The sequence below is a fragment of the Sus scrofa genome, chromosome 3, assembly GCF_000003025.6.
Source record: "Sus scrofa isolate TJ Tabasco breed Duroc chromosome 3, Sscrofa11.1, whole genome shotgun sequence".
NCBI classification, from domain to species: domain Eukaryota; kingdom Metazoa; phylum Chordata; class Mammalia; order Artiodactyla; family Suidae; genus Sus; species Sus scrofa.
The window spans coordinates 11038413-11054781 of record NC_010445.4 but is presented as its reverse complement, the minus strand read 5'-3'; the positions used below and the strand labels follow the sequence as shown (position 1 = coordinate 11054781).

General features: G+C 57.3%; 1 protein-coding gene across 4 annotated transcripts; it reads right to left on the bottom strand.

Annotated features, from left to right (window-relative positions):
* On the bottom strand, positions 852-15071 carry CLDN4 (claudin 4). 4 transcript variants are annotated; one of them, XM_021085910.1, is made up of 2 exons: positions 15035-15071; positions 852-2565 (listed from the first exon to the last, which is right to left on the bottom strand). In XM_021085910.1, the coding sequence occupies exon 2, from the start codon at positions 2337-2339 to the stop codon at positions 1710-1712; it is 630 nt and encodes a 209-aa protein (XP_020941569.1). In that variant the 5' UTR covers positions 2340-2565; positions 15035-15071; the 3' UTR covers positions 852-1709.

Here is a 16369-nt window from a genome sequence, read left to right as displayed (position 1 = left end):
GGGACAGAAGTGAAAAGAAATAGAATGCAGAGGGCCCCCACCCCCGGATGTCGCTGAGCCGGCACGATGGGGCCTCAGGGGTGACTGTATGAGCCCTCCCTGCGTGGACGGCCCCCGTCTCTCTGACTCTCAGGCTCTGACTCTCGGGCTCTCGCGTCTGGGCCAAAGACTTTCACGTGTCCAGGATCAGTCTGCTCATCTCGAAAGGGATGGAAGGCAGAGCGGAGGCGCTCAGGGCACAGCTGGAGGCTGCCCTGGAGCTGGGCAGGTGGACGGGCCTTGGTGTCTGTCCACACCACAGCATCTGGGGGTGGGGACAGGGCTGATAATTCCTCCAAGCGGGAGCCAGGGGAAGGCTCTGTGGGGGAGGAGGCTCGGAGCTGGGCTTTCAGGACTAGCAGGATTCGGAGGGGCAGAGAAAAGGGACATTCCAGGCTGAGGGCAGGGACAGCCTGAGCCAAGGCTGGGAGCAGGGACCCCAGGGCTGAGCAGACCAGCCTAACTGCCCCGACCACATGGAGGAGGGCAGGTGGCCTATCCCCCAGGGCTGGCTCTTTCCCTCTGTCCTCCCTCCCAGGGTCCCCAGCACCTCATCAGGGTCCTGGGCTTTTCCCTCCGACAGCTAAAGGCCTTGAACAAAGTGATTGTGAAGGTTGGGGGCCCGTTTCCAGATTTCTCACAGTTCCCCCAAACCTGTTTTGCAAGCATTCCTGTCCTAGCCACCACCCCAGGGGTCCTCCCCCTCCCCGCAACCCCCCTCCACCCTCCCCCCGCCGTTACCAACCCCCTGCCCAGGCCTCCAGCCCCACCCCACCCACCTCCACAGCTGAAATCAGAAACAATACGGAGTCTTCTCTTCCTGTGCACAGGTCCCATTTATTGTAGAAAATAATAGCAATTACCGTGACAAATAGTTTAACTTACAAAACAGAAACCACACAGGAGGCCGGAAAAGCCCCAGGGCTTCCTGGCTGAGGGCCAGAGGAAGACTGTCCTCCCTGCCCTCCCCAGGCTAGTCAATGACCTTGGCAGGGGTGGAAGATTCCAGAGGTGGCCAGTCTCCGAGGGGCCCAGGGTCCGCCCGCTGAGGTTGCAGAGGCAGAGCCCTGAGGTGGCAGGGTGGGGGCAGGAAGGGGTGCGGGCCACCTGGACAGCCTCTGTGGCCCCCTCCCCCACCACTACCCAAACCAGTTTGTAGCACCTCTGCCCCTCCCCTCTAAACCTGTCTGTCCACACCACTCCGGTGACTGTGTTCCACGGGCAGGTGGGTGAGCAAGGCAGCCGATCTCATGGCCACAGGTTTCTGTGGGCAAGGCACAGCCCAAGTGCTGGCTGACCCACCCAGAGGATGCCGGCGGAGGCAGTGGGGAAGGTCAAAGGAGGAGACATTGTCCACTCAGAGGCAGAGCCCACGCAAAGTCAGGGCTGAGCTGTCCTGGCCAGCAGGAGCCAGCCCCCAGTATCCACAGCCATTCAGAGGAGGGCAGCGCAGGAGTCTCTTTCCATCCATCCTTGCTAGCATTGGAAGTGGCCTTGGGAAGGTGTCCGAGAGGGTCAGAAGGCGCTGAGGGGCCTCTGGCCAGCGGCCCGGCTCAGTCCCTGCTTGCCCAGCCCTGGCAGCCTGCGGCCCGTGGCAGGGCCATTCTGGAGTCACAGATTGCAGTCCAGGGAGAAACCAAGCTGAAAGGAAAAGAATCGGCGGTAGCACCTTACACGTAGTTGCTGGCGGGGGCGGAGCGGGCGGCGGAGTACTTGGCTGAGTAGGGCTTGTCGGTACGGGGTGGGCAGTTGCAGCAAAGCAGGGCGCCACCGAGCATCAGCAGGCCAGAGGCAGCCCAGCCGATGTAGAGCGAGGCACCCATCTCCCGCTTCTGGCCCGAGGCCACCAGGGGATTGTAGAAGTCGCGGATGACATTGTGGGCGGTCCAGGACACGGGCACCATCACCAGCAGGCCGGCCAGCAGGAACACCACACCGGCCACGATCATGGTCTTGGCCTTGGCGCTCTCATCATCCACGCAGTTGGTGCACTTGCCGCCCACCACCGACAGCAGCACACCTAGCACGGCCAGGATGATACAGATGACGATGAGGGCGCGGGCCGCCTGCAGGTCCTGCGGCAGCGCCAGCAGCGAGTCGTACACCTTGCACTGCATCTGGCCCGTGCTCTGCACCACGCAGTTCATCCACAGGCCCTCCCAGATGGTCTGCGACGTGACGATGTTGCTGCCGATGAAGGCCGTGACGCGCCACATGGGCAGCGCGCAGCTCAGGATGGCCCCCAGCCAGCCCAGAACGGCCAGGGCGATACCCATCACCTGCAGCCCCATGGAAGCCATGGCTCAGGCTCTGCTGGGGTCTAGGAGCTGGAAGGAAGGCTGTGGGGTCCGGCCCTGGAGGCTGTTAGAGTCCAGACACCTGAACACCGATGGCCAGTCAGCGTCCGAAGAGAGGCTTTTCACCGCAAGTCCAGAGGCAAAGCCGATTGAAGCGTCTCTCCTGAGTCAGAGGCACAAGCCCAGCAAGCGCTCGCAGACTAGTTCCTTCCTGCCGCCAAAGTGCCACCTGCTCACAGAGTGGAGAGGTTATATGGTGCTGCGGGGGAGGGGCGGGGGCGAGGGAGGGGTTTCAGTCGCAGGAGCCGCCCCCCTGACCAGTTTCTCTAGATTCCTGAGCCTGCCAACAAAGGCACTTTAAGGCCCCAGCCCTGGGCCCCTGAGTCATGACCCTGGAGAGCCAGTATCAGAGGAAACTGCCCTTTCCCCCGGCCCCCAGGCCCATGCTGAAGTCACACGGGAGACAGACACTGAGTCACAGCCTACACGCACCTGGACATACCTGGGGGGCCGGAAGGGGAGCCTTCAGGTCCGGGACCTGAGGTCCTGGGTCCCCACCCCCCGGGGCTCCATCATTCCAGGCTTGGGTGGGTGGATGGCGGGGGCGGGGGCGGGAGCGGAGACCCTCAGGGAGAGGATCTGAGGATGCAGCCCTGGGGACTTCAGAGGGCAGCTGTACCCTGATCCCTGCAATGAGTCCTTATCAGCTTATCCGTCACTGGTCTGATAATGGCTATTAAGAGCCTCACCATCCATGCATCCGCCTCACCAGGGAGGGACCAGCTTAAGGAACCAGGAGCTGGGGGGCCTGGGCTCCTGGGTCCATCACCTGCCCTCCCCATCCCTCGGCACCATCATCTGGCTTCCCAGCCCTGCTGGAGGAGGAGGGGTCTGGGAGGTGATGCTCCTTCGGACAAAGAAAGAAGGAAGGCTGCCGGCCCCTGCCCCCCGACATTTCCACCAGTTCCTGCCAGAGCTGAGCCTCTTTGGCCAAAACTGGGTTGGGGAGGTCGCTGAGAGCAAACCGTGGCCAGACCCTGGGACCTCAGCCCAGCAAATGGGTGTTTACTCAGTGAAGACACACAAAACCGTCGTCCGATAAAGGCAGGATGGGAGCAAAGTCCCCTGTGACCTGGAAGGGGAGGGGGAGCTCAGAGCAGATGGGGTTCCAGGAAAAGGGGCTCAACAGGCAGGGGGAGCTCCTTGGCACAACTCCAGGGGGCGCTAACTTCTTGGCCTGTGCTGAGGAGGACTCTGATGGCAGAAATCACCGGGGACGGGCCGCCTGGAGTTGTGCAAGGCTGGGGGACGAGGTGAAGGGGACGGAACAATGAGGACAAAGGTGCCCGAGGTGTGGAAAGGCAGCAAGTTCTGGGAACCAGAACAGATTCAGAGGAATCCAGTCTGACCAGAGCCGGGGGTAGTGGGGGAGGGGCTGAAGCGAAAGAGCCAGAAATCTCTGCCTCAGGCATCACTGAGCCCGGGGCTGTGCACAGACACTGAGTTGAGCAAGGGCCTTGGATGCCAGGCTGAGAGGTCTCCACACAAACAGGATGGAGGTGAAAGTGGGGTGGCGGGGGGGGCAAGGATCAGGAAGGGGGTCTTTGTGGCCAGGGGGTTGAGAATGGCCAGGCTCACCCAGGGGGGATCAAAGGAGCCCCACACCCTCTCTTCCCCAGATGCTGGGAGCTCATCCCAAAGGCAGGGCTCCCGTGGTCCCTGAGCCCCCAGCGGTGTCCAGCAACGCGCCTGGTGCCCCCCCCACCCCGCCCCGCCACGGGCAGCTGTGTGTCCAGTCCAACCCAGACGGTGGTCCTTGAGCTTCCAAAAAGAGCTATCATCCACTGCGCATGACCCGAGTGGAAGCCTTCTTTTGGCTGTTTGAAGCCTGCTGCCAACTGCCTGCGGAACACAGGGCTGGCAGGGCCCTTGTGACATGATGGGGAGCCGAGGTCTTGTATTGGGGTGAACTGTAAACACCTCGGTCTCCCCTACGAGGCTGGGGGCTCCCAGAGAACAGAAGCAAAGCCTTAGTCAACCTCAGAGCTCCACGCAGGGGCCGGGCCGACGTGTCCTAGGTGCTCAGTGAGGCGGGAGACGGTCTCCGGGTTCCCAGCTGCTCCCCCCCGCCCCGCCCCCGCTGGGCACACACACCAACACAAACAGGGATGGTTTCTGGGGGAACCACACCTCCCCGGGGTTTTCCTTACAAGGCTTTGAGGAACAGCACGGAGGCGGGCCTGTGAACTGAGCAACAGGGCTAGCTGCCCTTGGAGATGGCCGGTAAGGGCTGCCCCGCGTGACCTCATTGCAGACGCCTGACTCTCACCGCTTTCGCACGCATGCGTAAACGAGAGAGCTGGCAAAACGGAGAGGCTTGTCCAGCACGGAGCGGGCACCTCCCGCCAGACCTCCAGGGAGGTTTCTGCCCCCCTGAATGGACCAGTTGGCCAGACGCCTCACCCCTACCCCACTCCTTCCTGCTCTTGTTCTGGGACCCAGCCAACTGGCACTTGGAGACGCAGGAGTCGGGGAGGGCGAGGCCCTAGAACTTTCCACCTGTGGCCCAACAGAAGTGACGAAAAGCCCTCTTTCCCTGCCCGGCTCTGCCAAGCCCATCAGGGACGGGGGAGGGCTGAGAGCTAGGGGGAGGGCAGGGGCAGGTGGGCCCCAGCAAAGGGCAGGCCAGCGGCAGGGGAGGCCTGCGGGAGCACAGGTGGGGCTGGGGGTGCCCAGGTGTGACAGAGGAGCTGGAGCATGGCTGGGGAGCCCCTGAGCAGTTCTCTGCATGAGTGGAGCTGAGGAGATATTTGTTGATGCCCCATTTACGCAGGGAGACACTGGCTGGGCCCCACCCACCTGCCGTAGGAAAAACACCAGCAAAGCCGCAGTGCTTTCTTTCCCTCCACCCACTCTGGCTCCCTGAGCCTGGCTCTCCCAACAGCTTAGACAACCTTTCACTGTGACACTTTACAATGTGTCTGCCATTCATCACCTCTGCTTCAGGGGCTGGGAGGGCAGGGGTAGCTTTTCTTTTTCTCTCTCCCAACATACACCGTCTAATTTTAAGCCAATAGAATTGTATCATCCACGTTGGTGTTTCTGTTTGTTCCTTTTGTTTTTTTATGGCCATACCTTCAGCACATGGTAGTTCCCAGGCTAGGGGTCAAATCAGAGCTGCAGTTGCTGGCCTACACCACAGTCACAGCCACTCGGGATCCAAGCCACATCTGTGATGTACACCACAGCTCACAGCAAGGCCGGATCCTTTTATGCACTGAGTGGGACCAGGGATCGGACCCACATCCTCATGGATACTAGTCAGATTCTTAACCTGCTGAGCAACAACGGAAACTCCCACGGTGGTTTTTATCAAGGACAGCCCTCTCCCCAACTAGGTCAGCTCGCCCATCCCTGCCCATAACCATCTCGCCAGCCCTGTGACCTTGGGGAAGTCAGCTCCATCTCCAAGCCTCAAGTTCCCTCTGTGTAAACTGAGGACATTAGCCCCTCCCCCATCCAAGACAGATGTGGAATAACCTGAGGATGTGAAAATGCTGTGAGCTGCAAAGACTAGGACCATGAGGCGGCAAGGGTCAGGTCTGTGTCACAGAGCAGCAACCCCTCAGCGCTTGTTCCACTCCCACCAAATGGGAGCCAGGGCTCAGCAAAGTCTTTGACCAAAGCACGTGCAAACGCACGCATGCACACACACACACACACACGTGCCCGCACACCCGTGCCTTGTACCTGCCTCTCTGCCTGTCCCTAGAAAAGGTGCAGATAAAGTCTCCCATCCAACTCTGAGCTGTCCTGCTGCCTTCTGAGCCTTCTGTGCCCTTTTCTGGCCTGCGCAGGTCCTCAAAACCCCTGCCAAGGGACCCTCACTTCTCATCTTCTGGGAACAGGAAGATCAAGTCTGGGGGCAGCTGGTGTCAACCTTAAACTAATCCCTCCCACTAAACATAACATTTTGATGTTTCAAAAATCAAGTGGCCTTTTTTTTTTTCTTTTTTGGCTAGCCCGAGGCATATAGCGTTCCTGACCCAGGGATCATACCCAAGCCTCAGTTGCGACCTAAGCCACAGCTGTGGAAACCCCAGATCCTAAACCCACCGTGCCAGGCTGGGGATCCAACCTGCGTCTCAGCGCCCCAAGACGCCACCAATTCTGTTGTAACCACAGCAGGAACTTCTCAAGTGGCTTTTTTGGAAAAAAAAAAAAAAAAAAAAAAAAAGAGAGAGAGAGAGAGAAGCAGCCTCACTCTCAGCTCAAAAATTAGTCTAGCTGGTAGTTGCTTCAAAACTTATATTTTTGCAGGGATTCACTCAGCCCAGACACAAGTTAAGATCCTGTGCTTTTTTAACCATAGACAAGGCCATTTAGTCAAAAATGTATTTAAAGTTCAATAAAATGCAATGGGGTGTCAATTCTCTGTGAGTGTAAAGGTTTTGTCATGGAGTCACTTCCGAGCCATCTCCCTGGAGTGTCCTAGAAGGAGGATCCCCTGGATGCTTCCAGCAAACAGGAGGTCACTTCCAGACCCGGTCGGATTTCGGCAACAGGCAATGATGCGGATTTCGGCAGGTGGACCCAGCCCTGGCTGGAAGGGCTGGGCCCCGGGCTGAGACTCTGAGAATCTGGAGCAGAATGCGGGGGCCCCTTCATGGCTCTCATGTGAAATGATCTCAGCGCGGCCTGCGTTGAGTCCCAGCTCTGTCACTACCAATTCTGTGACATCAGGCAATAGAATTAAACTCTCAACCCCCCTCCTCATCCGGGGAAGGATGAGGACAACATTTTGCTCTGAGGCGCTGGGAGGCCCCATGAAAACGTGGAATCAAGGCCCACTCAGTCCCCTGAGAATCTTTTGGCCACCCTGTCAGGGGTCCAGTGGGCCCAGCGCAGGTCCTAGAAAGCCACGGGCCCTGGGCTCAGAAGTGGAGGCCGGGCACTGGGCTGAGCGGGTCGCCACCCCCCCACCCCCTCCCCGTGGCCTGGCAGCCAGCCCTGCGGTTGTCCCCCCCACTTGGCCCAGGAAGGGGTAATGACAGGCCTGGCTGCACAGGAGGCCTGGCTGCCCAGCGTGGCCAGACTGGCTGAGCCGGTGCTGCCCCCGCCCCTGCTGGGCCCCGCGCACTGAGGGAGAGAGTGGGGGTGGGGTGGCCTCGCCAGAGAGAAGCAGGACCACACTGCTGGCTGCCGTCCCGCAGCCCAGACACGGAGGGCACCTCTGGGAACTGGATGGAAGGATGCAGGGCGGGAGAAGGGGAGGGGCTGGGGGTGCACAGAACGGGCTTGGTTACAGAGAGGGGCTCAGATGGGGGAAGGGTTCTAAGAAGGGGAGGGGACTTAAAGGCAGGGACGGAGTCATTGTTGTTTTTCCTTTTTTACAGCCCCACCCGAGGCCCATGAGAGTTCCCAGGCTAGGGGTTGAATCAGAGCTGCAGCTGTCGGCCTACACCGCAGCCACAGCAACGCCAGATCCAGATCTGTGACCTACACTGCAGCTCATGGTAAGGCTGGATCCTTAACTCACTGAGCAAGGCCAGAAATCAAACCCGAATCCTCATGGATACTGGTCGGGTTCATTATCACTGAGCCATAATGGGAACTCCTGGGACGGAGTTTTTAATTACCCTCCATTAAATGAGTGCATCTCTGAATCCGTGCTGATGCAAGACCAGCCTTCCTCGCTGTCCCACCCTGCTGTCCGCCTCGGCCCTTCACAAGCCTCTCCCCTTCCTCTCAGAGAGTCCTCCCCACCCCCCACCCCCCACCCCTCTCTCCTGCTCCCCCCACCGCACTGCAGAGCAGCCCCCATCTCTACTGGTTGTATCTTTACTTCAGTTTCCCAGAAGCAGTGGAAGGAAAGGACCTAAAGCCAGGGGACCCCTGTGAACCGCTAATCATTTGGAGGGGCCAGTCTTGCCCAGCTCCCCTCTCCGCCAGCCAGGGAAGCCTTTCATCAGCCCTCTCCTCCTGCTGGTCAGCAAGAGGTGGGTCAGGCAGTAGGCTCATGCCTTAGCATTACCAGAAAACTTTTTTTTTTTTTTTGTCTTTTTAGGGCTGTATCTGCATCATATGGAAGTTCCCAGGCTAGGGGTCGAATCGGAGCTGTAGCTGCCGGCCTACGCCACAGCCACAGCAACGCCAGATCCAAGCTGCGTCTGCCCTATACCACAGTTCATGGCAATGCTGGATCCTTAACCCACTGAGCAGGGCCAGGGATCAAACCCATGTCCTCTAGTTGGGTGCATTAACCACTGAGCCATGACGGGAACTCCAAGAAACCATTTTATCTTATACAAAACCATGCAGGGTGTCAACATGCCCATTTTAGGGATGAGAAAACTAAGACTCAGAGAACTAATGTGACATTCCAGGGCCAACAGAATAATGAGAACAGGCGGGAATTGGGCCAGTGTCTGCCCTCAAGGCCCTCTGATCTAAACAGACAACTTCCAGAATTCCCACTGAGGCACAGTGGGCTAAGAATCTGACCGGAGCAGCTTGGGTCACTGCAGAGGCGTGGGTTTGATTCTTGGCTGGTGCAGTGGGTTCAAGGATCCGGCACTGCTGCAGCTGCAGCAGAGGTCGCAGCTGCAGCTCAGATATACTCCCTGGCCCGGGAACTTCCATATGCTGCAGGTGTGGCTATAAAAAAATAAATAAAAAAATAAACAGACAACTTCCTGGAAGAAATGGTCACCAGCTTCCTGGGGGAGGGGAGCCGGGAAAGCTTAGAAGCTTCTGGAGAGAGTTTTCCAAAAGGCGGGACAGCAAGCGGCAGAGATTGAGGGCCTTTGGTGGGGGGTGCAGCTTGCAGAGTCTGGAGCTGGGGCAGTAGTGGAGCTGGGCTGGAGGTAGGTTGGGTGCATCAGGTAAAGATCAAATACTGAGCCCAGGAGCTCAGGGTAGAACAGGATCAGAGCAGGGGCAGGCCCAGCCAGCTGTAACTTGTGGGCAGGTACCTGGGCTGGCAGCGTAACTGGAGGGGGAGGGACAGGAGGGCTGCCTTGCTGTGGGATGGATGGAGCCTTAGGGTGGAAGAGGTGGGCGTCCCTAGGGAGACAGCTTGACCCAGGGCCAGCTGGACCCTCAGAGCAGCCTACTGGCCCTGGGTCAAGACAGGCCTCATCTCCAGGGGGCAGAGCCAGGGCCTGGGCTCCTCTGACTTGCTTCCTCCCCACTCCCCAGTAGGCACCGCAGGGGATCCTGGAACCCAGGACTGTCTCCCTCCCAGCAACCTGGGCAGGTTACACTGATGACAGCTGTCTCTGCTTCCGTGACACACCGAGAGGGAGAGAGAAACCAGCAGGCCAGCCAGGGGACTCCCAGGCAGGCAGCCCGTGAGTCAGCGGTGACAGGCCAGGGACAAAACCAGAAGTCTAGGGATCAAAAGTGGCATCTCACTCCAGCCCTAAGTGACTCAGAGATTATATTACCCCTCCCTCCTGGGGAGGAGGCTCCCAGGCCCTGCCATCTGTCGCCCCCACCCCCAGCCTTTCTCCTCTGCCTCCAGGCAGGGATGGGGTCACCACCCACAGATCCTGACCCCTAACCTTCCTGGGGCCCCATCCAGCTGCCAGGTACACCTGCCAACCCAGCCCTCATTCTCTGCAGGCTCCCGGCTCTGGATCAGTTTCACCCCGAGGAAGGGTACAGCCGGCCCTGCCTCGGGCTGGGGAGCCGGAGGCGGGGCCCAGCCAGGAGCAGCCACGCTTGTGGTTCTTTTGAACTTTTTCCTTTTTCAATATTCTTTTTCTAGCAGGGCTTAACTCACACTGTTTGAACTTCTGACTTGGGCCTGAGAGCTCCCCCGGGCCCCGGCCCTCAGTCATACCCTCCTTTCCCTCCCGACACACTCCCCCCTTCTCTCCAATGAGGCTGGAGGACCACAGGCACCCCGGGAGCTGGCCTGTCACCACTGGCTGGATGTCACTGCCCCTCAGCATCACTCCAAAGCTGTCCATCCCCACGGCCGGCCCAGACCACGTACATCGGCATGAAGCTGCCACCACACAGCTGGCTGCACCCCAAGCGTCCCGCGTGTGGCCTTCTTTTCTTTCAACCAGCTTCGTTCCAGTTCTTTGCCATCTCAGCAGGCTGGCAGGACTCTCCACCTCAGATCTTCCTGCAGCTCTGTCTCTGACATCCCAGGGCATCGGGAAATCCTCCCTTGAACCATCAGCCGTCGCCAAGCCCTGGCTGCCATGGAAACTTCAGGCTGCAATCTGCATGGCCCCCTCAGGGCCTGGGGCTCAGTGGCCTCCCAGCCACACTGAGGAATCCGAAATCACTGGCCAGGAATCATACGGTCACCAACTAAAAGATATTGCGTTCCATTCCCATGAATAGTGTCAGACACATAGTAGGAGCACCTAGTAGGAGCTTTCCCTGATATGGCTACGGCACACTCTCAAGTCACCCACAGCCTCTGGTCATGGCTTCCCAGTGGGAGAATCTCTACCCCACCTATTCCTCCTGTCCCCACTCCGGAACACCAAACCCTGGCTTTTCTCTTTTTTTTTTAAGGGCCGCACCCGCAGCACATGGAGGTTCCCAGGCTAGGGGTCCAATCGGAGCCGCACCGGCCAGCCTACACCACAGCCACAGCAACGCGGGATCCGAGCAGCATCTGCAACCTACACCACAGCTTACGGCAACGCCGGATCCTTAACCCACTAAACAAGGCCAGGGATCAAATCCGAAACTTCATGGTTCGAGTCGGATTCATCTCTGCTGCACCATGACGGCAACTCCAAAGCCTGGCTCTTCTTGATCTTGGCTTTTACCTCCAGGTCAGGCTCAGGGGGATGCTTCTGCCTCAGCCTTGCCTCTTCCCAGCCCACGGCCGTCGGAAGCCTGACCCTTGCTCCTGGGAACCGGGGACGGGGAGAACGGATGAAAACTACACGGCAATACCCCACCCCCACACACCTCAGCCTCCTCACTGGCCTCCCCCCGCCTCACCCTCCTCCACACCCTCGCCAGTGTCCTGGTGACGCACTTGCCCGCAGCTCGCCCACGGAAGTTTTCCCCATGTGTCCCCTGATATTAATTTGGCCATCATCTTCCTCTTCTGCTTCATATCCTGAATCATATCCGCACACAATGCACTGCCCTGCTGGTGGGGAGGTGGCTCTCCTGCCCCCTAACCTGTGGCCCCTGGCCTCCCTTTGGGATGAGTCTGGTACAAAATGATCCTTCTGGCTCTTCCCCTTCTCTGTGTGTGCTCTGGACAGGGTGGGGAGCTCAGCCTCATTACCTCAGAGGACAAGGTCAGTATTAATGACAACAACACCCGGAATATTCATTATTGTTATTATTTTTTGGACTTTTTAGGGCTATGGAGGCATATGGAGGTTCCCAGGCTAGGGGTCAAATGGGAGCTGTAGCCACTGGCCTACAGCACAGCCACAGCAACTCGGGATCCAAGCCGTGTCTGCTGCCTACACCACAGCTCATGGCAACGCCAGATCCTTAACCCACTGAGCGAGGCCAGGGACTGAATCTGCATCCTCATGGATGCTAGGCAGATTTGTTTCTGCTGAGCCATTATGGGAACTCCAACAACCTGAGTATTCATAGCAGCATTATTCCAACAACCAAAAAGGGGAAGCAACCAAAAAGGCCATCAGAGGGGGAACAGAACAACCAAGTGGGCAATATCCATACAGTGGAATTATTCTTCTGCCATAAAAAGGGATTCCAGCTGTGGCACACAGGATTGGTGGCATCTCTGCCGCACTGGGACATGGGTTCGAGCCCCCTCCTGGCACAGTGGGGTAATGTAATGGATCCAGGGTTACAGCAGCAGCAGCATAGTTCCCATCTGCACACGTAGAAGATAAATGGGAGTTCCCATCGTGGCTCAGTGGGTAAAGAACCCTAAGATCCATGAGGATGCAAGTTTGCTCCCTGGCCTTGCTCAGTGGGTTAAAGATCTGGCATTGCCATAATCTGTGGCATATGGTGCAGATGTGGCTCGGATCTGGTATTGCAGTGGCTGTGGTGCAGGCTGGCAGCTGTAGCTCTGATTCAACCCCTAGCTGGGGAACTCCATATGCCGTGGGTGCAGCCCTAAAAAAAAAAAAAAAAAAAAAAAAAAAAGATAAACATTTAAAGAGGAAAGTGAGGTGGGGTGTTTAAAACAGTGAATCAGTAAGTTGCTTTTAAATTTAAAGAAAACAAAATTGGAGTTAAAGATTAAGTAGGTTTCCAATTGATTGTTGCTGTTTTTTTTTGGGGGGGGATTTTTTTTTTTAAAGAGATACAAGCCCCTTTTACCAATGCAGAAACCAGAGCAGAGCATTTAAGTGACTTTCCAGAAGTCACCCAGTATGTGGAAGTAGGATTTGAACCTAGAACTGTTTGAAACAACAGCTGGTGTGTTTAATCACCACAATAAACATCAAGTCTACTCATGTTTTTGTTTTTTTCTTTTTAGGGCCCTTCCTGTGGCCTATGGAGGTTCCCAGGCTAGGGGTCAAATCAGAGCTGCAGCTGCCGGCCTACACCACAGCCATAGCAACGCCGAATCCTTAACCCACCGAGGAACGTCAGGTATCCAACCCACATTCTCACAGATACCAGGTGGGTTTTGAACCCAATGAACCGCATTGGGAACTCCTACTCAAGTTTTTTTTTTGTTTGTTTGGTTTGGTTTTTGGAGGACCACACTTGCACATGTGAAATTTCCCAGGCTAGGAACTGAACAGGAGCTACAGCTGCCACCCTACGCCAGAGCCACAGCAATGCCAGATCCAAGCTGCATCTTCAACCTATACCACAGCTCATGGCAATGCTGGATCCTCAACCCACTGAGTGAGGCCAGGGATTGAACCTGAGTCCTCATGAACACTAGTTGGGTTTGTTGCCAACTGAGCCACAGTGGGAACTCCTCGAGTTTGTTTTTAAGGCTTTAACAGCCCGGAGCTCTGTCCATTTGAGGAGAACCTCAGAAACCCTCAGGCCATCTTCAAGGGCTGCTGGTCAGGCTGTGGACACGCAGGAGCCGTCAGACTTGCCTGAGACGGTTCAGGGCTGGGGGTGAAGGGCGTGGGGATACAGCAAGGCTCCTGTCCAAGGTAGTGCCCCTTCCCTGCAACCACAACCCCCTGTCCAGAATGAGCTGGAGCGCCCAGCAAGGAGACAGAGGCCCTGGCACTGGTGCTGCACCCCCGGGGACAATCGCTGCGTGTCCACCTCCCAGCCAAGGCCAGGCCCATCTGGGCCCTCCTAGGGTGTCGCCCCCGTGTGTTTGCTTGTGGGAACTGCAGCCTCCGAGGCGTAGTCCTCGTGGAGGGGAATTTGGGAAATCGCTCCTGCTAAAGGCGGGCGGAGGAGTGGGAAGGGAGAGCTGTGATAGAAGAGTGATGGGGCCACCCAAGGTTCCTCCAAGCTGGGGTTCATTCAGCGAAGGGACGGGGTTCAGCGTAAATGGGGAACCAGGAGTAGGGTTTACAGATTTTTCATCGTGATAGAAAATAAAAGCTGATATTCGCATGGCTGAGGTCCGTCCTCGGCAGCCAGGCCCCGGCCGGGCAAGCCTGAGGTGGGTGCCCTTGGGGGCCTGCGGAGGGCACAGCCAGGGTGGCTGAGGCCCTAATGCAGAGGCCGAGGAGGTGACCCTCCAGGGGACCGTGAGGTCCACGGGAAGGGAGATCCTCCCCCGCCCCACACGGCTGTGGCCCCAGCAGCCGAAGAGGGCCCCCCAGTGGAGGCGAGCGTCACTGCAGCCCTCCTCTCGGCCCCGGGCCCCCGTCTTGGGTCTGTCAGGACGGATGGCGTGGGGGCGCATCCAGGGTCGCAGCTCCCTACCCTTCCCTCCCCCGCATCAGGCCCCTAGGCCCGGAAAGATGGCAGAAACCCTAGCCCCATGTTCGTGATGAAATGGAGAGCCAGCCAGGCCAAGGACAAGACGGCCGTCTCCCAGACACACCCCGACCCTGCCCCGAGACTCCTCCCCTCTGCTGCAGCCCCCTCCCCAAGCCCCAGCATCTGACGTCACGCCCGCCCATGGGCCCCCAGGAGAAAGAGCTTAATGAGGAGACAAGGCCCAGGGAGGGGGCCTCGGCAGAGGAAGGGGTCGCTCCGCAGAGGGATGGCTGTGGGAGAGGGAACCGATCTGAGTGGGCAGGACAGGCCGAGCAAAGCCCCGAGGCGTGGGTCCGCACCGCCGGGCCCCAGTAGAAGCTGGGTTCGACCAGGCAGGCCCTTGGCACAGCGCCGAGGCAGCCCCTGGGCTGGGTTTCGGCAGGCCTACCTGAAAACAGAAGAAGCTTGGGCAGGGCCTCTTTATGGCTCCCGGCGAAACCTGGCCCTGAGGACAGGGAAGAAGTTTCTCCACAGTTGGGGGGGGAGGGGGTGACTCATTCTTCTCTCCCAGGCTCATGACACCCCAGAGCCTGGAAATTACCGAAAAGCAGCCAACCAAGCCGAGAAAACAGCTCCACCCAACCCTGGCCACTCTCGCCTCACACCTCTCACCGTCACCCACAGGGAGTGGGCACCCTGGATGGGAAACACACCCCACTCTCACACAAACACAAACCCACACACACACCCAGGGGCTAAACCCAACCAACCCAACCCCCCCCCAAAGAAATACCCATCACCCACAGACTTCCCCCAGGGCCCCCACCCCCTTCAGACTGCAGAGGACAGCCCCCCAAGAACCCACCACCACTCACGGCAGAACACAGCTTCCGGTGAGTCTAGACGCAGCCAGACCCAGGTGTGGGCCCACCCCGCTGGCCCAGAACCAGTTTTGCTTCTCAGCTGGCCAGTTTAATAGGCTCATTAGGGGAAGAGGGAAGCAGACCTGGTGGCGTGGGGAGAATCCCAGCCTCGCTGCTGCTGGGAGAGAAGGCACACAGTGGGTCCTAAGCCCCAGGGCCAAGCACGTTATCATCCCAAGAATCTCAGGTGCCCCCGCCCTTGCCTTCACTGCTTCTGCCCCCAACAGTTTCCCTGTGTGCGGAAAGCACACATAAATCTTGACGTCTCAGCGAAGGTGTTCGTGTAACAAAAGTCAGCTGCAAACGCACCTCTCCAAGGAGTTCCCGGAATCCACAGCACCTGAGCACACGGGCCATTTCTGCCTCAGGATAAGTGATGATCCACCTCAGCCTGTGACTCCCGGGGCAGGGCCTGTCTCCCCTGGGAAAGGTCTCCCCAAAGACAGTGCTGTGTCTCTCCACCAGACCAGGGCCTCAGTTGAAGGTAGCAGGTGTGCCAGATGTGAGTGTTTTTATTGAGAGCAAAAAAAAAAAAAAAAAAAAAAAAGCTGCCAATGTTAAAATAAAAATTAAAAATAAAAAAAAGGTATAGGAATTGGAGGGAAGAGTTACAGGGTGCATACTGAGGTTTCTCTCCAGAGCAAAACAGGAGTCACCAGATTCCAGAAAAGGCACAAGGTGGAACAGTTTGGGGACCAGCATATAAATATATAAATACTAATATAGATATTAGAAATAAACTAAACATCTAAATGAGAAGAAAACTGTAAAACTTTCAGAAAAAAATAGAGGAGAATATCTCAATTTCTTGAGATTTTTTTTCTTTTACGATCCTACCTGTGGCATGTGGAAGTTCCCAGGCTAGGGGTCAAACTGGGGCTACAGCTGCCAGTCTACACCACAGCCACATCAATGCCAGATCCTTAACCCACTGAGAGGCCAGGGATCAGACCCACATCCTCGTAGACATTATGATGGGTTCTTAACCTGCTGAGGCACAACAGAACTCCAAAGCATTTCTTAAAGAAGATACAAAAGTATATAAAAAGGAAAAAAAAATTGATAAATTTGAGCACATTAAAAAAAAAAAAAACCTGGCATGAGGGAGTTCCCTGGTGGCCTAGCAGGTAAAGGATCTGGCGTTGTCATTGCTGTGACTCAGGTTCATTCCCTGGCCCAGAAACTTCCTCATGCTTTTTAAATTGAAAACAAAATTTAAAAAAGAAAAAACTGGCATAAAAAAAAAAAACTGGCATGATGGGAGTTCCCGTCATGGCTCAGTGGTAT

Excerpts from the sequence above, each read along its gene's own strand:
- CLDN4 (XM_021085910.1), bottom strand. The coding sequence starts at position 2,339 with ATGGCTTCCATGGGGCTGCAGGTGATGGGTATCGCCCTGGCCGTTCTG.